The following is a 24,294-nucleotide window of genomic DNA, read 5'->3' as shown; positions in this document are numbered from 1 at the left end:
GCGATGTCTGTAGAGATGCCAGCTGAATTCATTGCTTCGTGGTCATCACAGAGTATGTACTTCCTAAAAAGACCAGTACCTTTGATACCAATTTTGTAGTACTGATTCGGGGCTGTCCTTGATAGACTTGGGAAATAAGAAAGTTTGTCTTAATTACTCACCTCTCCCTTTTAGTGGTCTCCTTAGAAGCTAAATGACAGATGGCCTCCCCTGCACACAAACCTGAGAGCACCCCTCATTGTTACATCACTCAGCAATCCTCACCTATTTTGTTATTCTGGGTCCTGTTTCCTTAAGGCTCAGCTCTCAGCTAGCTGGTACAGTGAAAAGCCAACTGAGTTGGGAACCTACAGATTAGTTCCAGCCTCAGCTGGACCACATACTAGTTGTGTGCGTGGCACATACGTGCTTATTAGAAGTGAGTTGCTCTTTCCCTCAAAATCACTCAACGTAAACAGCTCTATATTCTGTGTATGTCTGGTACCAGCCTTGAAGTGATTTTTTTTCTGTGGTTTAATACCTTGTACTCGAGCCACTGTTTGAAGTCTGTGTAGGTCTCGTCTCTAGGGGAGGTGGCCGGCTGGATTCTAGGGCACTGTGGCGTGTCTCCTGGGTGTGCTGAGAATGCTCTACACTCTAGGGATGGGAACGTTGCTAATTGTTTTGGGATTACTGTGAGGAGGCCTTTGAGAGCCAAGAGGTGTGTGTGTGTGGACTGTAAGCCACACCTGAGGTGAGCGTGCTATGGTGTATGTACATGGGTGACCTGGAAATGGAGGGCTTATGCTGGGGTGTGGCCATGGGAGGTAGGAGGGGGCACCTTGGCCAGCCTAGTGGGGAAGTAAAATGAGCTCTGGTCCCTTGGGGCTCATTTTTGTCCTTCTGTGAGGGCTTCAGGCTTTCCCAGTGCACCCAGAGTGATTTTTGGGCTGCTTTGCCAGACTTTTGGGTGGTTGCAGCTGGCTTGAGTAACAGCAGGGGGAGGGGGATCCAGTTTATAACGGGGCTGGGAAAGTAAGGTCAGAGGAACTCTTTGTTAAAGGTCCTTTTGCTGCTGCCGCTGCTACTGCTGACTTTGTGAAGTGTTTAGTGAAGTCAGGCAGGTTGCTGAAGCCTTCTTATTTGCTTTCCAGTTTGAGTTTCCTGAATGAGTGTGTGTGTGTGCATATGTGCACGCACGTGCTTGTGTGTGGTACCAGTGAACATGTGTAGTCAGGCAGGCATAAGCCCCTAGCATTAAAAATTGTTTTTCCTTCTCCTCACCCTTCTCTCCAAGTATTCCTTGCCTCATTCCTGCCCTGCTTCTTCTTGGAAGTGCAAAGCTGACATCTGTTCTTTATCATTCTTCCTCTCTTTTTGTCCCCACCCCCACCCCCAGGTTAAATTTTTATTATTACAACTATTCCAAACAGAGATGAGCCTTGTTCCCAGGCTTTGAGTTAGTTGGTAGTTCTGGGCCCAGGAAACCTCTGGTTTGACTGGCCAGGGGTACTTGAAATTTGGAGGTATTGCCATTTGTCCCCTTTTGTATCTGGGAGCCAGCAGAAGAATCTGATTGGAATCTGTTCCACTGAGGCCCCTGCAGGCCTCTGAAGAAAACCGCTGGTGGGATGAAGCTTCTAATTAGCCAAGTTACCATTTGACAGAGGCAGGTTGAGTTTTCTACCATGACTTCCCCCCGCCCCAGGTTATTTCTTGCATTTTGAAGGGTGAGGTTATTTGTAAAACTTACTTGAGTACCAGCTGTCTGTGTGAAAGACTAAATATTTTTGAAGATAGGGCTGGAGGAGGGAGTAGTGGGAAGAAGAGGGGAGAAGGAAGTAAATGTGTTAGCAGAGGAGTGCAGGGGGGAGGTGGAAATGTGACCACAGAGGAGAGGACCCTGGTGATGAATACTTTGTACATGTGTGGATGTGCGTGCTTATGTATGTGTGTGTGTGTCTGTCATATACAGACACATAGACACTTTAGGTGGTGGCTGCCTTGTGCCTAGCCAGTGACAGGTTGTACAAGGTACACCAGCATGCCTCTGAGGAATGAAATCTCCTTCTGGTTGGCCTCTTTCTTTGGCGTCTATAATTTCCTGTCCACCACATAGTGGGGGCAGGGTTTGGGGAGCAGAATGTGGGCTGCTTTGTTAGTATTAGGATTTAGCGCAGTGGCTCATGCCTGTAATCCCAGCACTTGGGGAGGCCAGGGCAGGCAGATCACTTGAGGTCAGGAGTTCGAGACCAGCCTGGCCAACATGGTGAAACCCCCGTCTCTACTAAAAATACAAAAATTAGCCCCGTGTGGATGTTGTGCGCCTGTAGTCCCAGCTACTCGGAAGGCTGAGGCAGGAGAATCCCTTGCACCTGGGAGGCGGAGGTTGCAGTGAGCTGAGATCTTAGCCTGGATGACAGAGTGAGACTCTGTCTTTAAAAAAAAAAAAAAAAAAAGAACTTAGCGAGGCCTCAGGAAATCAGTTGATCTAGCCCCCTGCCTTCAGGCAGGTGAGGGTGTCTGAATAGACAAATGGTGATCTATTTTCATTCTTACATTGTCTAGGAGTAGAGACTCCACATCCTCTGGCTGCTGTATTTTTGCCTTGTGGGAAGGTAGTCCAAATCTTGAGGCACATCTGGAGCTGCATTTTAGTAGCAGGGTCCTGCTTGCAGTAGGTGCTTAGGAACAAGTGTGAGTTGATTTATAGCTGCCTGCAGCACAGCTCTGGGCCAGCCAGATGGCTTGAGAAGTCTGGTCAGGCATGTGGGTGCCCCTTAATGAAAAACGCATAATGTTAGCAGTGCTGGCAGATGTCCTTTTATTTTTGGATTATGCCTTTACATATCTTCTAGAAGACTTTTCAAATGAGTGACCTGTAATTTTCAGTGGACACGTAGTAGATTGAATACATAAAACAAAAAAAAGTTGTCCATCCTGGAGCCAGTTAGCTCTGTATTGTTAGAGTGTTTCTTTTTTTTTTTTTAATTATTTTTTATTTTTTATTTATTTTTTGAGACAGGGCCTTGCCCCATCACCCAGGCTGGAGTGCAGTGGCATGATCTCTCCTTTTGCAACCTCTGCCTCCCGGGTTCAAGCACTTCTCCTGCCTCAGCCTCCCGAGTAGCTGGGATTACAGACACCTGCCAAATACAAATAATTTTTGTATTTTCAGTAGAGACAGGGTTTCACCATGTTGGCCAGGCTTGTCTCGAACTCCTGACCTCAAGTGATCCACCTGCCTCAGCCTCCCCAAGTGCTGGGATTACAGGCATGAGCCACTGCGCCCGGCCTGTTAGAGGTGTTTCTGAAGAAGCCGGGGGGTCTCTCTCAGGGCCGCTGTCACCGAGTAGAAATTTGGCCGAATATTCACTAAGCCTCTTGCAACTCCAAGAACCTGAAATTCTGTATAACTCTGTGTCTGTCTGGAAGACTCAAATACACACAAAAGGAGATTATAGATTACCAGTAGGTTGCTATATTTAAATATAATTGTATTCATGGTAAACGTATTTAAGTTTAAAAGCAGAGTGAAAAATGGTATAATGCTTAAAGAAAAAGGATTTTCTAATTAATTCTTAGGGTGAGGTATTTAAGAAATGTGAGTGTGTATTGCCAGTTTCAGCTTTGAGCACATGAACAATTTTCAGTTCTTTCTGCTTAAGCTCTATCCAGCTTGGGCGATGAACACATAGCTACCAGCTTGGCCTGAAGTGTTAGGACACTGTAGCAGAATGCCACTGACAACCTAGGAGACATCCAGCTACTGAAAGGCTATCGTGGTATTCAGTCAAATTCAACTTCCTGATAAAGTGTGATCCTGGAGAAAGGAACAAGTGCACTGTCTCCTGGAATTGGCTTCCAGCTTTCTCATTTAGCTTTCTGACCTGGCCACTAGTGGGGTCAAGGTCCTCAGACTTCTCTTGTGGCAAGAATGACTATGAGACTCTTGACCCCTGAAGCAGAAGCAGTTTGCTGCTATAATCAGTGCTTATGGTCTCACTGTGTCCTCTGTATATGAAGGAAATCTTATCAAGGCACTGTCAGACCAGGTTCTGTCAGATTTGGTCCCCATTAGAGCTTTTGATGTATATATTGGCAGAAGAGTCATTGAATTGGATGAACTGAAAACAGCTTTGTAACACTGCTTAGTAATCAATAGTAATCAATACAAAAAATACTTTTCTAGCCTATCCAAATTCTACCCCTCTTTCAAATTCTTTCTTGAGTCTTTCTTCATGAAAACTTTCCAGTAATTTCTGCATTCATTGGGCTAATTGTACACACCGCTCATTCAACAGATAATCACATGACATTTCTTATAGTTTGGAGCTATATGGTGATTACACTTCTCACTGTTGTTGTCCCCCGCAGCTAGTCTCTTTCAAGGTCAGAGACTATGTTCAATGGCTGTGTAGCCCCCACAGTGCTCTCTACCATGCCTTACATAGAGCAGATGGCCAATAAGTGTTGCTGAATTAAAACATTCTGGATGTACTTAAAATTTAACAATCTTGACCCACAGAATCATAGGATGGTAGATCTGGAAAGGGCTTTGGAGACTATCTCCATCCTTGTGTGGGGTGAGGAAACCAGGCCCACAGAAGTGAGGTTCCTTCATCAAGATGAGTTGACCAGCCAACGTCTCTATACTGACTCAGGGCTTTTTCTTCTAATTTCGACATTTTATCTCATTGTTCATTGTTACCCTTTGGCTATGGAATCCTGAAGATATTCAAACACACATGCTTTAGTAAAGTGTACATAGTACCAAATACTAGGCCAGCATATTCCAGATTCTTGAGAGCTAGTGTGTGTGTTACCCAGTGGCATCTAGGCTCTTTGGGTCTCCCAAGCTTATGCTCCTAGAAAATGAAGGCATCTTTGCAGAGAACTGATGGTATTGCAGCATGGCATTTCTGGTAGCCTTGCAGGAACAGGGAAGCCTATCAAGAGCTTTGTGAGTTAACGAGGGATCATCACTGCTGTGGCCACTCCTGGTCCCTGCTGCCAAGATGAGGATGGCTTGGAGAAAAATCAAGCAATGTGTGCTCTGTACATTGTTACTTAGTGACTTATCCTGATGAAAGGGGCAGCGTGGGCTGGGCGCAGTGGCTCATGCCTGTAATCCCAGCACTTTGGGATGCTGAGGCAGGTGGATCACTTGAGGTCAGGAGTTCGAGACCAGCCGGGCCAACATGGTGAAACCCTGTCTCTATTAAAAGTACAAAAAGTCAGCTGGGCTTGGTGGTGCACACCTGTATTCCCAGCTACTTGGGAGGCTGAGGCAGGAGAATCACTTGAACTTGGGAGGCGGAGGTTGCAGTGAGCCGAGATTGTGCCATTGTACTCCAGCCTGGGCAACAAAACAAGAACAAAACTCCATCTAAATAAATAAATAAATAAATAAAATAAAAAAAAAAAAGAGGAGGTGTGTCTGGCAGACAGGTGAAATAGAAAAAGCAGACCTGATAATATGAACTTACTAGGTTTGAGGAGACACAAGACTATGTAGACCAAAGCCAAACTTTGACATACCAGAATGTTAGTGCCCACAGTGACAAGGTCCAGGTTCCTGAAGAGCATCCTTATGTGAGATTGGGAAGAGGAAAAAGTGACTATATTGTGCTCTGTAACCAAGAGTGCATTTTCTGGGGAATGACTCTATGGAGGTCAGTCTTGGCTTTATCTAGCTTCGGATTCTGTCTGTGACTTGACTAACCAAATGAGTTTTAGAAAGGCATAGTTGCCTCTTTGGTATCAATCTGTTACAGTACTTAGCTAAACTTAACTTCCTGATGAAGTATGTTCCTTGAGAGAGAGTTCTTCCCAAGAGTTCCTTGGGTTGTATCTCCTGAACAGTTTGCTTTCTTTTTCTTTTCTTTTTCTTTTTTTTCTTTGAGACGGAGTTTCATTCTTGTTGCCTAGGCTGGAGTGCAATGGCACAATCTCGGCTCACTGCAACCTCCGCCTCCCAGGTTCAAGTGATTCTCCTGCCTCAGCCTCCCGAGTAGCTGGGATTACAGGCATGCGCCACCACGCCTTGCTAATTTTGTATTTTTTAGTAGAGACAGGGTTTCTCCATGTTGGCCAGGCTGGTCTCGAACTCCTGACCTCAGGTGATCCGCCCGCCTCTGCCTCCCAAAGTGCTGGGATTACAGGCATGAGCTACTGCACCTGGCGGCAGTTTGCTTTCTTTTAATAATTCTTTTTTTTTCCTGTTTTTTTTTTTTTTGAGATAGGGTCTCCCTCTCTTGCCCAGGCTGGAGTGCAGTGGTGTGATCTTGGCTCACTGCATCCTCTGCCTCCTGGGCTTAAACAGTCCTCCCACCTCAGCCTCCCAAGTATCTGGGACTACAGGAGTGAGCCACTATGCCTGACTAAGTTTTGTATTTTTTGTAGAGACAGGATCTCACCATCTTGCCCAGGCTGGTCTTGAACTCCTGAGCTCAAGTGATCCAACAGCCTTGGCCTCCCAAAGTGCTGGGATTACAGGTGTGAGCCACCATGCCTGGCTCCTTTAATAATTCTTTATGGTTCTGTCATTCAGAATTTCTCTACATTTTCAGCCTCTATTTCCTTTTGTGGTAATGAGTTTCACATTGTCAGTCTCCACTGAATGCCTCTCCCATCTTTTGAGGATGAGTCTTAATTAAATATAGTGATCCTCTGTTTTGGGAAAAGCAAGCCCAGAGAACAGGGATGTTCCCCAACATGCTGACATCAGTTGAGATGTTATTGAGGGAAAGAAGAGACTCCTAAATCTTTCTCCTCAGAGATGCTGGCGCTGGTATTATGCTTAAGAACAAAGGAGGTACCTTAGGCTATTTGCAGTAGCAAGAAGCTAGCTAATTCAGGGTAATTAATTAGTGGGATGTTTCTGGAATGGAGTGGGGAAGACAGGGCCCTTATGATGATGATTAGTTAAGGCCAGTTAATGGAGAGCCTTGGAATACTGACCTGTTGAGTTTGGGGCATAATATAATAGGCAGCAGTGAATGGTTCTAAGTTCTTGAGCAGGGGTATATTGTAACTGAAATTTGAACTTTGTTATTATAACTGAAATTTGGAAATTACTGAGCGGGTTTGCCTGGATAGAGATTTTGATGAGAGGATGGCTTCTCACTTCAGAATTGAAAGTGTCCCTGTTTGGTTAATTTTCTTTATTGCTACTGGAGCAAAAGAGGGTTGTGCATTTTTCTCTGACCTTCACATAGAAGTAAATCTGGAGGCTGATTGTAAATTATGTTTTTAGTGTTAAGGGAAACTTCCCCTCTCAGCAGACTCTGAGGGTCATCAGAAGAATCTTGAAACAGTCTTATGGGTGGTTCTACATGTTTATTGTGTTCTAGAGGTAGTGTCTTAGTCTGTTCTGGCTGCTGTAAGAAACTACCATTGACTGGGTGGCTTATAAACAACAGAAATTTGTGTCTCATAGTTCTGGAGGCTGGCAAGTACAAGATCAAGATGACTGCAGGTTTGGTGACTGATGAAGGCCTGCTTTCTGGTTCATAGATGGCTGTCTTCTCTCCCTTGCCAGGATTTCTTTTATAAGGATGCTAATCCCATTCATGAGGGTGGAGCCTTAGGTGACCTAATCACCCCCCAAAGGCCCCACCTCCAAAATCCATCACATTGGATGTTAAGATTTCAACATATGAATTTTGCAGGGATACAGACATTCAGTCAGTAGCAGGTAGGTAGTAAGAGGACAGATGGCCATCCATATCAGGGAGGTATTATAGCAAAGGCTTATTTCTCTCATGTGTGACCAAAGAGTATCATGGGGCTCTGATCCTTGGGCCTTCTTCCTTAAAGCCATACTTACCAGCTGCTACTGGAGCAGTTTCAAGCAGCCAGCAGCTCCCCTACAGAGCTCTTCCCTGACCACTTACAGCCCTTAGAGGCTGAGTCACCATTCTAACACTTGATTATCGGTCATCTTATTCTTTAGCTGTTTCACATTTCAGTTATGTTTTCCCCAACAAAATTAACTCCTACTTCCCTTGTTCTTCATTTGTTAGACCAACAAGTACTTGTTGGCTGACTGATTACATTGATAAAAGAACAAACAAACCAAAAAACATAGCAAGAAAGCTGTTAGGGAGACTTAGAAGCAGTGTATTGTACAGAACACCAATCCAAGCTGCCAATCCGTAAGGCATAGCTCTCTGTCTAGATTCTTACCCATTCTACTCATGAATCTCTTCTGAGTGTTTTCACGTGAATTGAAGTCTGTGTCATTATCATCATCCCTCCAGTGAACTAGCATGCTAGGGATGGGGGATGGGACACGACACATGAGCCCAGCCTGGCACTGATGGTTACTGCTGGTCAGTACCACCGGGCCGCCTGAGGGGACATGTGGGAGTCCAGTTGTCTAGTCCAGCTATGGTAGCCTGAGGACAGTCAAGAAGTCAGTAGAGGATGGTTTAAAATGATGATGTCTCTTCAGGTGGCAGAAATGAAGACTTAGTTGGGACATGGTTGCATTTATAAAATTCACAAGGGAGAAAAGGAACTCTAATCCCCAGGAAGGAGAAAGGCCTCTTGGTACTTTGAATACAGGAGAGTTCTGTTTTAAGAAGTATATGGATATTATTATTCCATGGAGTGATATAGGGAGTTTCAGAAACAATTAGCTTATATTCGTGGATGACAGATCTGATCTAGTCTTTTTTTTTTTTTTTTTGAGGTGGAGTCTTGCTCTGTCACCAGGCTGGAGTGCAGTGGTGCAATCTCAGCTCACTGCAACCTCCGCCTCATGGGTTCAAGTGATTCTCCTGTCTCAGCTTCCCGAGTAAGCTGGGATTACAGGTGCATGCCACCACGTCCGGCTTATTTATTTATTTATTTATTTATTTATTTATTTATTTATTTTTGAGACGGAGTCTTGCACTGTCGCCCAGGCTGGAGTGCAGTGGCACGATCTCCGCTCACTGCAAGCTCCACCTCCCGGGTTCACACCATTCTCCTGCCTCAGCCTCCCAAGTAGCTGGGACTACAGGCACCCGCCACCACGCCTGGCTAATTTTTTGTATTTTTAGTAGAGACGGGGTTTCATGTTAGCCAGGATGGTCTTGATCTCCTGACCTTGTGATCCACCCATCTCAGCCTCCCAAAATGCTGGGATTACAGGCGTGAGCCACTGCACCCGGCCTTATTTTTGTATTTTTAGTAGAGACGGGGTTTTGCCATGTTGGCCAGGATGGTCTTGAACTCCTGACCTCAGATGATCCACCTGCCTTGGCCTCCCAAAGTGCTGGGATTACAGGTGTGAGCCACTGCGCCTGGCTGATCTAATCTTTATCTAAGACAAATTAGTGATGTTTGAGGATACTCCTGACTTTGGAGGTCTATATTGGGAATTACCACCAAACTTTCACGTAGCTTATTCTTGTCAGAGACAGACTTCCAGCTTATAGCAATTATGGGATTAGCCTAGGGTGATATTTTTGAAGTATTTTTTAAATTGACAAATATTTTTTATATATATATATAAAGATATATATACAAAGATATATATGTATCTGGTATACAATATGATGTTTTGATACATGTATGCATTTGGAATAGTTAAATCAAGCTAATTAACATATGTATTACCTTACATACTTATTTTTTTAATGGTGAGAACGCTTAAAATCTACTCTCCTAGCAATTTTCTGGTATACAATATAGTGTTATTAACCATAGTCCCCATGTTGGGCAATAGATCTCATGAACTTATTCTTCCTTACTGAAATTTTATGTCCTTTGACAAACATCTTCCTAATCCTCCCTTCCCAATACCCCCGGTGGGGGTATTTTTTATCATAACTTTTGAAGACAAACACTATGGGCTGTAGTTCACAATAGTCTTAGTGGCTGGCGCTCGAAGTTTCCCCTTACTTAGAGTAGAAAGGCCTGCTAGTCCCACATCTGGCTTCCCAGCCACACCCACTCACTAGAGACGACTGGCTGCCAATAGCCTCATCTCTGGAGGAGAACAATACAATAGGCCTGTTGTGTACTTGTTGACATACAGAGTGGATTGTTTTAGCAGGTGCAGAAGATGCTCTGTGTGGAGATTACAGAGACCTTTATCCTTGATGGCATAGCGTAATTCAAATCTAAGTTGTCCTTTGTCTGGCCTACAAGCAGGTGTTGGAACTGGACTTAGTTAAGCTCGGGTCCTTCTGTGCAGCGGGGCAGCATTAATTTAGAATTTTTTGCTGTTGCTCTACTCACTCTGTATGTTTTCCCTTTAATAAAAAAATTAAGCTCTCTTTGGTGGCCAATCAGATACATCTGATTTTTTAAGGCTTTTGATTGGAGACTATACATCCAGGGCAGTTTGCGTCCTGGAGACATTACTTCTTTGTTTTCAAGAATGTTCTTAGTGATGAGCAGTGGCCAGGAAGATTCCTATTTGCTGTTAGTGTGGTAATTTCACTTGGCTTGTTCATGAAATGAAGCCTCATGCTTCTCCTGCATCCTTTGGGTTCCTGATAAGTGGAGGTGATTTTCGCTTCTGAATTCCCTTTTTGTTAATCTGTACCAGTGAAAAGGAGTAGTGGAAAATAGGGTAATCCACAAGTTAGTCATATGTAAGAACCTTAATTACCCTGAACTCAGCTGCCAGATCCTTCAGTTCTCCAGTTTTCCCCCAACCCTTGGCTTTTAGGAGAAGGAAGTAAATCATTAAAAAAGCAACTTAAGATGAAGGATTTTGTTAAAAATAAGCAAGTAAGCAAACACAAAAGTCACTAAAATCATCCTTCAGGTTCAGTACATATGTTCACCTTCATCAAAAACTGCTTAGTCTAATATAAAACTTGGCTTGTGTCCCCCCATGAAGTTGTGTGTGTGGCAAGGAGCTAGGGGAAGACCTCATGGGGGTTGTTCCGAAACTGCAGAGAATATATAACCAGGGGTTAAACGTTTGCTTTGAATGGCCAGTAGCTTGCTTACTCCCCATGCTGATGAGGTAAGCGTTTTTCTTAGCTTACTTTCTCTGCTCTCTCTCTGCTCCTTGCTCATCCACTTATAGTCTGCCTCCAAGTGAAAACTCTGTTTTCAAGGAGAAATGTGCCTCAGGAGGAGGAGGATAAAAATAGGTCAGCGATAACTCTCCTCACATATTCCTATTTATTTTGTTTGAAATTCAGTTCAGATCAACAAGTATTTATTGATAGCTTCTTTGTTCCCTTACTTGTATTAAAGCTCTGGGAGATACAGAATCATGGTGATAATGTTAATAGCTAACATTTTACTTAGTGTTTAGTATTTACTGTGTGTCAAGTGCAGTTCTAAGCACTTTATTTATACTAGTGCGTTTGATCCACACAATGACCTCATCAAGCACTGTCATTATCCTCATTTTATCGATAAGGAGACTGAAGTTAACTAAGTCACCCAACTAGGAGCTGGTAGAGCCAGAATTCAAACCCGAGCATTCCCAGTCCAATAAGACTAGGTCCTTGCTCTTAGGAAGTCCAGTTGAGGGAGATGCCATCAACATACTGAGAAATAACTAGGAAATAATGCAAGGCTCTGGAAGTGAGGACCACAGGGAGTAGAGAAGAGAGATATTAGTGCAGCTTAGCATAAGCCTTTTGGAGGAGGTAAGAATTCTCTAAGTCTCAGATTCTTCATCTATCAAGTGGGTATAGTAGGATCTATTTCATAGATTTAGTGTGAGAATTGGATGGGATAATGTAGATGAAGAGCTTAGTGCAGTGCCTGTCTTATGGAGAGCCCTCAATAAATTATAGTTGCAATGATGACAATGATATTGATGTCTCTGGCACCTGAAAGATGAATAGAGTTGGGATATTCAGAGAGGAAGAGAAATAGCTTGCCAGATGCATTATGAGGAAAGAGGGGAGTGAACATGATGTTGGGAAGGGGTACTAAGGATAAACGATTTTCATATTTTCTTGCTGATGGTCATTAGTCACTTATTAGCTGAGCTAATTGAGGAGACCAGAGGAATGGATGTTGCAGAGTCAGTCAACAGCCCTGAAGGTTTTCACTGGTCTTGAAGCATGCTGAGATACTCTCTGTCTGACACTGTGAACCTGCTTTCTGGTTGGTCCTCATCTTTTCTCCCTCTTCATCAAGCTCAGCTTGAATGCCAGATCAGTGGTTATGAGAAGCCCTGGACATCCCAGAGTGAGATCAACCTGTGTTGCTTAGAAATCCAGGTTCAGTTGCTTCCCTATTCTTAGCAGGTGTGAACCTTTCCTGAGGTAGAGGAAATGTAGCTCCCAGTGGGTTGATAGGATAGACTGGACTTGGGGGTAAGAGAGTGTCCTCAAGCGTGTCTTCTGTATGTTATAGGTGGCAGCAGTCAATTATTTGTTGAGCTCCTACTATGGGTAAAGCCATATGTTAGGGGTTTTGGGTAATTCAAGAGAAGAAACATGGTCCCTGCCCTTGAGGTGCTGCTGATTCTGTTGTGGGGGCCAGGTTGACATACTGGTAGCAATTGGAGATCAATATAGGGTAGGTATCATTAAATGCTGAATTGTCTGCTTTCTTCAGGTGCCGCTACCTGGCTGTTCAGCTGTCTCCTGCCATCCCTGTGTTTGCTGCCATGCTCTTCCTTTTCTCCATGGCTACACTGTTGAGGACCAGCTTCAGTGACCCTGGAGTGATTCCTCGGGCGCTACCAGATGAAGCAGCTTTCATAGAAATGGAGATAGGTGAGTCTTCCAACCAGCTGGCAAGCTGCTGTGTAGTGGGTGGCCCTAATCAGTAAGAGAATGGAATCATAATAGTAGTTGCGGATTAATAATCACTTCTAGCCTTTTCTCTCAGATCCTGAATCTGAGATCATGACTACCCTGTGAATTTAGTAATGCAGGTCTAGCAACAGTCTAAAGTCATAGACTTTGTCCTTCACTGCATTTGGTCACATTTCAGGAAGGATTTGTTACCAAGGTCCTGCTGTATTGTTCCCAGGAGGATGGTTTTTTACTTTTTTGGGGGAGGTGGTCACCAACACATTTTTTCTGAAGCAATGAAAGCACAGATTTATTATTTATTTATTTATTTAGAGACAGAGCCTCGCTCTGTTACCAGGCTGAAGTGCAGTGGCGTGATCTTGGCTCACTGCAACCTCTGACTCCCAGGTTTAAGTGATTCTCCTGCCTTAGCCTCCCGAGTAGCTGGGATTACAGTCACACGCCACCACACCCAGCTAATTTTTGTATTTTTAGTAGAGACGGGGATTTCACCATGTTGGCCAGGATGGTCTCGATCTCCTGACCTTGTGATCCGCCCGCCTTGATCTCCCAAATTGCTGGGATTACAGGCGTGAGCCACCACACCTGGCCAGCACAAATTTATTGAAACAAAAGTACACTCCACAGAGTGGGAGGGGGCTCGAGCAAGTGGCTCAAGAGCCACTTTTTGGTTTTTTGATGAAAGCTGTAAACCTTCTCCCCATAAAAATGCTCTTATATGCATGTACATGTACACAATTTTGTATGTAATTTCGGGGATTCATAGATCTTCTGAAGTTCATTCATGTTCCCCCCAACCAAGAATTCCTGCTTTAGGCCGGGTGCTGTGGCTCACGCCTGTAATCCCAGCACTTGGGGAGGCTGAGGCGGGCAGATCACTTGAGGTCAGCAGTTCAAGACTAGCCTGGCCAACATGGTGAAGCCCTGTCTCTACTTAAAATACAAAAATTAGCCGGGCGTGGTGGCATGTGCCTGTAATCCCAGCTACTCGGGAGGCTGAGGCACGAGAATCATTTGAACCTGGGAGGCGGAGGTTGCAGTGAGTCTAGATTGTGCCACTGCACTCCAGCCTGGGCAACAGAGCGAGACTCCATCTCAAAAAAACAAACCAAAACAAACAAAAAACGCTGCTTTAGGGGAACATGCAATGTGAAAGGGGGCAGCTGTGGTGCCAGGAACCACTGAGAATTCTAAGAGGGGTAAAAGAAGCAATTGCAGGCTCAGTAGAGTGCAGACTGCAGCTCAGGATAAGGATCTTTGGTACAGAGATGAAGTGCTACATTATCTAGGAGCCAGGGTGGCTTCATGAATTGAAGCAGAACCATCCCAGGGCCAGAGGAGGAGATATCCTGGGATCTCACAGTGAGAAAGAAGACTATGATGCAAGTACTAGGAGGGAGTGGGAGCCCACCAGATCAACAGCAGTGCCTACCTAAATGGTTCTCAGGTTTGGTACCCAGGTAGCTTGAGTCAGCATCCAAGCTAGACAGAGTAAGAAAAAGGGACCCAGGACTCGTAAGACTAAGAAGCTGTGCCAGTAGAGCACCAATCTGTGGCTAGCCTTTAGTTCTTTGACGGTGCTTTGAAGGCTTCCATGTATTTCTTTTTTCTTTTTTTTCCCCTCCCTCCCTCCCTCCTTCCCTCCCTCCGTCCCTCCCTCCCTCCCTCCCTCCCTTCCTTCCTTCCTTCTTTCCTTTTTCCTTCCTTTCCTCCCTTTCTTCTTTTTTATTTTTCCTTCCTTTCTTCTTTTTTATTTTTCACAGTTTCACTCTGTCCCCCACGCTGGAGTGCAGTGGTGTGATCTCAGCTCACTGCAACCCCCACCTCCCAGGTTCAAGTGATTCTCGTGCCTCAGCCTCCAGAGTAGCTGGGATTATGGGCACCCGCCACCACTCCCAGCTAATTTTTGTATTTTTAGTAGAGACGGTGTTTCACCATATTGGCCAGGCCAGTCTTGAACTCCCGACCTCAAGTTATCCTCTCACCTTGGCCTTCCAAAGTTCTGGGATTACAGGCGTGAGCCACTGCGCCCGGCCCATGTATTTCTTTTGTTTATTTTAGCTGTGTTTTCCCTTAGGCTTCTTAATGGATTTCATTTTGAAAAATTCCAGCCTGTTTTAGTTGAGCTAAGGAGAAATGGGTTTGTACACATGTGAGCTATAACTATTTGGGGGTGGGGTGAGGGTGGGGATAGTGGGAAGAGAGCAGAGGCGACGTGTGCTGGCACAGCTGGAGTTCTGGGGAGACCCGATAGAACTAGGAGTAGTTAGGAGCAAGATGGTGAGGAAGAGTTGTGAGTGCTGTTTTTTCTCCATCTGGATTATTCTTTTCCAGTTCCCTTCCCATTCACATATGGAGAAACTGAGGGTCAAGGCAGTACCTTGACTTGTCTCCTGCCTCTCACAGCAGGTTGTTAACAAAGTTAGCTCTTTTCTGCCTGATCACTGGGCCTGGGGCTCAGACTCAAGCAGTCACATTGCGGCCTCTGCATTTAGCATGTTTCTCTCACTAGAAGAGTACATTTTTCAGTTCATATGTATGTTTATGTTAGCAAGTTTTTGTCATCTTATATTCAGTCCTGTACTGGGTATGCTGTGGGTGGGGGATGGGGAGAGAGGAAGTCATGTGATGCCCTTGCCTGATACGGCCTCCTGAGAAAGGTGAACCATGAACCCTGTCTCCCAGGTGCCCTCATGGAAAGCATATGCATAGAATATTAAGGTGGCATGCTGGTACTTATCCTCTAATGAATAGCTGTCCTCATCCTTTTAAGACTTGTGACACATTGTTATTGTTCGATTTCACAGCATCTACCCCACTCCACAAAAAAAGGAAAAATGTTCCATATGGCAGATATTTTAAAAATCAAAGTGAATTGAAAAATATTCTCTTTTTAGAATTATACTGCATGGTGAGAGTGCAATGAGACAGGCACTCTCATATGCTGCGGATGGGCAGGCATGCAAATTCATACGGTCTGTCTGGGAAGCAGTTTGGCAACAAGTAATATGGACTTTAAAGGGTCATACCCTTTGACCCAGTAGTTCTACTTCTCTGAGGGTTTAGCTAAAGGAGATAAACAGATTTTTACAAATTACTGTAGAAGGATTTTTGGTGCATCATTTTTTCTTTTCTTTTAAATATGAGTAGCTATTTTAATGCCGGCAACTTCATGTATTACTGCTTATACTTCACCATTCTTTTCTTTATTCTTTCTGTTTTAGAAATTAATTTTAACACATGAGTATGTTCTTGGAAGGGAGGAGGGGACTAGGATTGAGGTGGTGATCGAAGGAGATTTAAGCTTTTCTCTGTAATGTTTTAAATTTTTACATGTAACATCACCTAAATAGTAAAAAATCCCAACAATGTGGAATATTTAAATAAATCATAGTACACGTATCTGATGGAATATTACCAGTAGTTATGTTTTAGAAAAAAATTAACAATGAGAAAATGTTCACAGCATATAATATTAAGTAAATACTTCATGGTACAAATCTGCATTTATAATATGATCTCAATTTTTTAAAAATTATGAACGTTTACCTGTTAATAGAAGATTAGAAGGAAATATGCCAAAAAATATAAATATCTCTGAGCTGAGAGAGTGTCAGTGATTTTTATGTTTTCTTATTTATACTTTCTGTTTTTTTCCAAAAAAAAATTTTTTTTTGAGTTGGAGTCTTGCTCGCTCTGTCACCCAGGCTGCCTCCCAGGTTCAAGCGATTCTCCTGCCTCAGCCTCCAGAGTAACTGGGATTACAGATGTGTGCCACCATGCTTGGCTAATTTTTGTATTTTTAGTAGACACGGGGTTTTGCCATGTTGGCCAGACTGGTCTCGAACTCCTGATCTCAGGTGCCCCGCCTGCCTCAGCCTCCCAAAGTGCTGGGATTACAGGCGTGAGCCACCATGCCTGGCCCTATTCTGTTTTTTTCCAAAATTTTTACAATAAGCAAGCATTACTTTTATTTCAGTAACTGTTTTTGTGTTACCAGTCTTTTCTTTTCACATGTGTATATTTTATGTTTGCAAGATAGTATTGTTTTATGCGTATTGCTTTTTAACATACATTTTCATTTTGCCATATATTGTATTTTCCTGTTTTCACCATTCTTTCGTCTATGTCATTTTTAACGGCTGCATAATATTCCATTCTATGCACATAACATAATTTACTTAACCAACCTTCTATTGTGACATTGAAGTTATTTTTAGTTTTTCACTATTAAAAGGAACTCTGTGACAAATATCCTTATATAAACATCTTTCGTATATCTCATTATAATTTTGATAAGTTTCTAGAAGTAGACTTGATCAGTAAATGAATATACATGTTTAAAACTTTGGTAGCTGGCTGGGCACGGTGGCTCACACCTGTAATCCCAGCACTTTGGGAGGCTGAGGCGGGCGGATCACTTGAGGTCTGGAGTTTGAGACCAGCCTGACAAACATGATAAAACCCCATCTCTATTAAAAATACAAAAATCAGCCAGGCATGGTGGTGGGCCCCTGTAATCCCAGCTACTCAGGAGGCTGAGACAGGAGAATCACTTGAACCCAGGAGGCAGAAGTTGCAGTGAGCCAAGACTGAGATCCCACCACTGCACTCCAGCCTGGGCAACAGAGCAAGACTTCATCTTAAAAGAAAAAAAAAGTTTAGTAGCAGCTGCCATATTGCTCACTGATAAGATCTAAGAATGACCTTTCCCCACCCTTGCTAACATGGGGTATTTTTATTCTTTGTAATGTTTTTTAATATGATAGGTAAAAATGGTATCTTTGTGCTTTAATTTTTATTTCTCTGATTATTAGTGAAATTGGATGTTTTCATTTAATGTGTTTTTAGCTATTTTTTTAAATGAATGTTTTTCTTTGTAATTAGAAAAAAAAGCCTCGAAGAAACACTTTTTCTTATGTATACAACAGAACTGCATGCACTTAGTGGAGTTTTATGGGCATATTCTGTGATGTTGAGTGTCTAGTCTATAAAAGACAGGGGGCTTAGGGAACCTTGAATGCCCCCATTGGTTTTGGAGAGGTGGTGAGACTTTTGGGCTCAAGTAATGGCTAGCTGTGATATTAACTGTCTTTATTGATTTACAGAAGCTACCAATGGTGCGGTGCCCCAGGGCCAGCGACCACCGCCTCGTATCAAGAATTTCCAGATAAACAACCAGATTGTGAAACTGAAATACTGTTACACATGCAAGATCTTCCGGCCTCCCCGGGCCTCCCATTGCAGCATCTGTGACAACTGTGTGGGTGAGTAAAACTACGGGGACATTGCCTAGGGAAAAGGCTGAGTTGAACTAGAAAGTCAGGGTGGTCACCAATTTTGGGAGGAGGGAAGATAGATTTAGATGAGAAATGAGCTAGATTTAGATAGGAAATTTAGATAGGCGACAAGCTCCTGAAAAACTGCAAATCAGCTGTACTTGTGTAGATCAAATCAAAATTTAAATATCCTCTAGCCTAAACTTTACAAAAACCTCTTTAGTAAATGGGAAAAATAAACTTTACCTATTTTTGAAATTTAGATTTTCCTGTACTGGATTTTCATGTGGGACCCACCTTACATAGTGGGAGGAGACACCTAGTCCACTGGAGGGCAGCACTGAGGAAGGAAGGTCTGTCTAAGACGCAACCCAAGAAGAGGAAAGTTGCTAGCATTTATTGAGTTTCTACTACATATTGGGCACTGTGCTAAGTGATTTACCTTTCTCTCATTTAAGACTTGTAACAGCCCCATGAGATTGGTATTATCCCCATTTTACGGATGAGGAAATAGGTGAAGCACCAGTATGTAAGTTCACATAATTAGTATGAGATTAAGCTAGAGCAGGTCTGATTCCAAACTGCTTATTTCTTCTCTTTGCTGCTGCTGCAAGAGGGTCAGGTATATGTGTGTCTAATACAGTGGTCTGTGCTTCCATCCACATATATGTGGCTTTGTTGTAATCACTGCCTACTGTGTGCTAAACCCTGGCCAAGATGAGAAATGGGCCATAAAGATTCCTGTTGATAGGCCTATATGTGAAATTGCTTATATCATCACTAGGCATACTTCTAACGTTCTTTTTAAAATTACTTTTTCTTGAGTTCCCATGATTGGATAATGTTTTTTCTGTATACCATGTGGCATCCTGAGGGCATTGCTTTCCTCTTACTAGCCATTTCTTTAGGCAAAGGTTGGGAGATATATATTGCTTTATATGGTAAAAGCTATATGGTGCTCTCTTCGGCAGCATGTATACTAAAAAGCTACTATATGTATATAAGATTTTTATAAATCAAAACCCATTTTATTATTATTATTATTATTTTTTATTTTACTTTAAGTTCTGGGATACGTGTGCAGAATGTGCAGGTTTGTTACATAGGTATACATGTGCCATGGTGGTTTGCTGCACCTATCAACCTGTCATCTAGGTTTTAAGCCCTGCATGCATTAGGTATTTGTCCTAATGCTCTCCCTCCTCTTGCCCCCCACCCCCCGACAGACCCCAGTATGTGTTGTTCCCCTCCCTGTGTCCATGTGTTCTCATTGTTCAACTCCCACTTATGAGTGAGAACATGCGGTGTTTGGTTTTCTGTTCCTGTGTTAGTTTGCTGAGAATGATGGCTTCCAGCTTCATCCATGTCCCTACAAAGGACATGAACCCATCCTTTTTTATGGGTGCATAGTATTCCATGGTGTATATGTGCCACATTTTCTTTATCCGGTCTATCATTGATGAGCATTTGGGTTGGTTCCAAGTCTTTGGTATTGTAAATAGTGCTGCAATAAACATACGTGTGCATGTGTCTTTATGGTAGAATGATTTATAATGCTTTGGGTATATACCCAGTAATGGGATTGCTGGGTCAAATGGTATTTCTGGTACTGGATCCTTGAGGAATCGCCACACTGTCTTCCACAGTGGTTGAACTAATTTACACTCCCACCAACAGTGTAAAAGTGTTCCTATTTCTCCACAGCCTCATCAGCATCTATTGTCAGAGCCCATTTTATTTATTTATTTTTTGAGATGGAGTCCATCTCACTGTGTTGCCCAGGCTGGAGTGCAGTGGCATGATCCACTGCAACCTCCACCTCCCGGGTTCAAGCGATTCTCCTGCCTCAGCCTCCTGAGTAGCTGGTATTACAGGCGCACACCACCACGCCCAGCTAATTTTTGTATTTTTAGTAGAGATGGAGTTTCACCATGTTGGTCAGGCTGGTCTGGAACTCCTGACCTTGTGATCCACCCACCTAGGCCTCCCAAAGTGCTGAGATTACAGGCATGAGCCACCGCACCCGGCTGTCGAAACCCATTTTAAATGAAGCAGGAAACTTGATATTTAAAGAAGGTCTGGCCGGGCGCGGTGGCTCACACCTGTAATCCCAGCACTTTGGGAGGCCAAGGCGGGAGGATCACGAGGTCAGGAGATCAAGACCATTCTGGCTAACACGGTGAAACCCCGTCTCTACTAAAAATACAAAAAATTAGCCGGGCGTGGTGGTGGGCGCCTGTAGTCCCAGCTACTTGGGAGGCTAAGGCAGGAGACTGGCGTGAACCTGGGAGGCGGAGGTTGTAGTGAGCCAAGATCGCGCCACTGCACTCCAGCCTGGGCGACAGAGCAAGACTCCATCTCAAAAAAAAAAAAAAAAGAAGAAGGTCTATACCCAGTAATGGGATTGCTGGGTCAAATGGTATTTCTGGTTCTAGATCTTTGAGGAATTGCCACATCTTCCACAATGGTTGAACTAATTTACATTCCCAACAACAATAGCGTTCCTATTTTCCCGCAACCTTGCCAGCATCTGTTGTTTTTTGACTTTTTAATAATCGCCATTCTGACTGGCATGAGATGGTATCTCAGTGTGGTTTTTGATTTGCATTTCTCTAATGATCAGTGATGTTGAGCATTTTTTCATATATTTGTTGGCTGCATGAATGTCTTCTTTCGAGAACAATGAGAACACATGGACACAGGGAGGGGAACAACACACACCGGGGCATGTTGAGGGGTGGGGAAGGGAGGGAGAGCATTAGGAAAAATAGCTAATGCATGCTGGGCTTAATACCTAGGTGATGGCTTTATAGGTGCAGCAAACCACCATGGCACACATTTACCTATGTAACAAACCTGCACATCCTGCACATGTACCCCAGAACTTAAGTAAAATAAAAAGGTCTGATGTGAGGTAGTATTTCCTTTCCTTATTAATATTCTTAACTATAAGGAACTCATACAAATCAATTTTTTAAAAAAGCACTGACATTCCAGGAGAAATATAAACAGTTCATAACAATATAATTGGCTAGTTATCATGACTAATAGTCAAATAAATGATTTCAGGATGCTTTTGTTTTGAGATAGGATCTCACTCTTTTTCCCAGGCTGGAGGGCAGTGGCACGATCACAGCTCACTGCAGACTCAACCTCCTGGGTTCAGGTGATCCTCCCACCTCAGCCTCCCAAGTTGCTGAGACTACAGGCATGCACTACCATGCCTGGCTTTTTTTTTTTTTTTTTTGTTTTGTATTTTTTGTAGAGATGGGTTTTCCCCATGTTGCCCAGGCTGGTCTCAAACTCCTGGGCTCAAGCAACCCACCTGCTGCAGCCTCCCAAAGTGTTGTGATTACAGGTGTGAGCCAATACCCCCAGCCCAATATGCTTTTTTAAATCTAGAAAATTAGCAAGGAAAACCTGATGTTTATTCTTCCACTAGTAAGAGTGTAAATTGGAACCAACTTTTTGGAAGGCAATCTAATAAGATTAATCGAAAGCCTTAAAACATCTATACCTTTTGGTGCCAGTGGTTCACTTTCTAGGGAGTCTGTCCCAAGAAATCAGAGATGTGGGAAATATTTCAGGGTGGAAATGTTTAACTCAGGATTATTATGACAATTAAAAGTTGAAAAGAACCTAATTGTCTACCAATAGATGAGTAGCCAGATAAATTATAGAGCCGGGCGTGGTGGCTCACTCCTGTAATCCCAGCACTTTGGGAGGCCGAGGTGGGCAGATCACTTGAGGCCAGAAGTTTGAGACCGGCCTGAGCAGCATGGTGAAACCTCGTCTCTACTAAAACATACAAAAATTAGCTGGACGTGGTGACATGTGCCTGTAATCCCAGCTGAGACCCCGGCTGAGGCATGAGAATCAAAAACCCATGAGGTGGAGGCTGCATTGAACCGAGATTGTGCCACTGCACTCCAGCCTGGGCGACAGAGTAAGACTCTGTAAATAAATAAATAAATAAATAAATAAATAAATAATAGGACATTCGTACATTAGACTGATGGAAAGAGTTCATACCAGAAAGCTAAATGACAAAATGGGAGATAGGCTACATTTACAGTGTGAAGTCAGTTACCTATTTTAAAAAAATCTAATGATGTATAAAGAAATATGCAAGGAAATACAGGAAATATGCCACAATTTTTATAGTTTATTATCTATAGGTTGTGGGATTATGAGTGATTTTGTTTCCTTCATTTTTTCATATGCCATCCTCCACTACTGTGATTTCTTCATTTTTCTTTTTATTTTTTTCAAGTTTTCTACAATGAGCATGTATTACTTGTATTATCAGAAAAGATGTGATTTAAAATACTGTAAAAAAAAAAAAATATATATATATATATATATATATATATAACCATTCTTCTCTATACCTTTCTTCCCTTTCCTGAAAAGATGTAGCTTCCTCAGCAGGAGATAGACCATTTTTACAGCCTTATTTTTTGACCAGTACACAGCTCACTTTTCTTTCAAATTGATATATTTTATTCTTTTTTTTTTGAGACGGAGGCTGTCTCTCTCTCCCAGTCTGGAGTGCAGTGGCGTGATCTCGGCTCACTGCAAGCTCCGCCTCCCGGGTTCACGCCATTCTTCTGCCTCAGCCTCCCGAGTAGCTGGGACTACAGGCTCCCACCACCACGCCCGGCTAATTTTTTTGTATTTTTAGTAGAGACGTGATTTCACCGTGTTAGCCAAGATGGTCTCTATCTCCTGACCTTGTGATCCGCCCGCCTCGGCCTCCCAAAGTGCTGGGATTACTGGTGTGAGCCACCACGCCTCGCCCAAATTGATGTATTTTATTCTTTTGTAGTCTTTTATTCATCAAAATAACACATGTTCATTGTGGAAAATATGGGAAGTGCAGAAAGTATAAATAAAACTTAATCCTAAATTCACTCTCCATTTTGCTATATTTCCTACTAGTGTTTCTGCAAAATTGGACTGTAACATGATAGAGTTTTTAATCCTGCTTTTGTCATTTAACATTCTATCCTGAGCGTTTTTCTACATCTTTAATAAATGTTTCTTTAATATATTATTTTAATGACTGCATAATCCATCATATGGTTCTATTCAAGTTTATTCAGGCAGTCTTCTGTCATTAGACATTATTCATTCTTCTATTTTATTCATTGTTATAACACTGCAATCATAATTATTAAACTTAAGGATGTGGAACAACTGGAACCTTCATACATTTCTGGTGAGAATGTAAAATCATGCAGCTGCTGTGGAAAAGTTTGGTGGTTCCTCAAAAAGTTAAACATAGAATTACCACATGACCCAGCAATTCCACTCCTGGGTGTATACCTATATTAGTCTGCTTGGGTTACCATAACAAAATACCTCAGACTGGCTGGCTCAAACAATGGGAATTTTTCTCTCACAATTCTGGAGGCTGGAAGTCCAAGATAGAGGTGCGAGAAGGGATGGTTTCTGGTGAGGCCTCTCCCCCTGGCTTGCAGATGGCTGCCTTCTTGCTGTGTCCTCAAGTGACCTTTTCTCTGTGCTCACACACTACTGGTGTCTCATCCTCTCCTTACAAGGACACCAGTCCCATTGGATTAGGGCCCCATCCAGATGACCTCATTTAACTTTAGCTACCTCCTTAAAGGTTCTGCCTCCAAGTGCAGCTACATTGGGGGTTAGGGCTTCAACATATGGAACTGGGGAGTGGGGGTACAGTTCATTCCATAACAATAGCCAAAAGAATTGACAACAAGGACTCAAAACCTACTTGTACGCCAGTGTTCGTAGCATCATTATTCACAGTAGCCAAAAGGTGTAACCAACCCAAGTGTCTATCAACAGATGAATGGCTAAACAAAATGTGGTATGTACATACGGTGGAATATTATCCAGTCATAAAAAGGAATACAGTACTGATACAATGTGGATGAACCTTGAAAACATGCTATGTGAAAAAAAAAAGACACAAAAAGACAAATATTGTGTGATTCCGCTTATATGAGATATCTAGAATGGGCAAATTCATAGAGACAGAAGATTAGAGATTGCTAGGGGATGGGGAAGGGGGAAATGGAGAGTTACTGCTTAATGGGTGCAGAGTTTCTGTTTGGAGTAATGAAAGGGTTTTGGAAATAGATAATGGTGATGGTTCCACAACATTATGAATGTAATTAATGCCACTGAATTGCACGCTTAAAATGTTAAAATGGCAAATTGTATGTTATGTATATTTTACCATAATAGATTTTTTTTTTTTTAAGACAGGGTCTCACTCTGTCACCCAGGCTGGAGTGCAGTGGTGTGATCTCAGCTCA

The 24,294-nt window shown here is 42.9% G+C and overlaps 1 protein-coding gene across 2 annotated transcripts in view; it reads left to right on the top strand.

The window, feature by feature from the left end:
- Positions 1–24,294, top strand: part of ZDHHC9 (zDHHC palmitoyltransferase 9) — a 38,713-nt gene that overhangs the window by 2,287 nt on the left and 12,132 nt on the right. For both annotated transcript variants that reach the window (XM_031005759.2, XM_055376245.2), the window contains exons 4-5: positions 12,511–12,671; positions 17,822–17,980. In XM_031005759.2, coding sequence (XP_030861619.1) covers positions 12,511–12,671; positions 17,822–17,980 — 320 coding nt within the window. The remainder of the gene's footprint in view (positions 1–12,510; positions 12,672–17,821; positions 17,981–24,294) is intronic.

This window comes from Gorilla gorilla, chromosome X, assembly GCF_029281585.2.
Source record: "Gorilla gorilla gorilla isolate KB3781 chromosome X, NHGRI_mGorGor1-v2.1_pri, whole genome shotgun sequence".
Classification (NCBI taxonomy): Eukaryota; Metazoa; Chordata; class Mammalia; order Primates; family Hominidae; genus Gorilla; species Gorilla gorilla.
The sequence above is the reverse complement of the archived record's forward strand: the minus strand, read 5'-3'. Positions and strand labels throughout refer to the sequence as shown.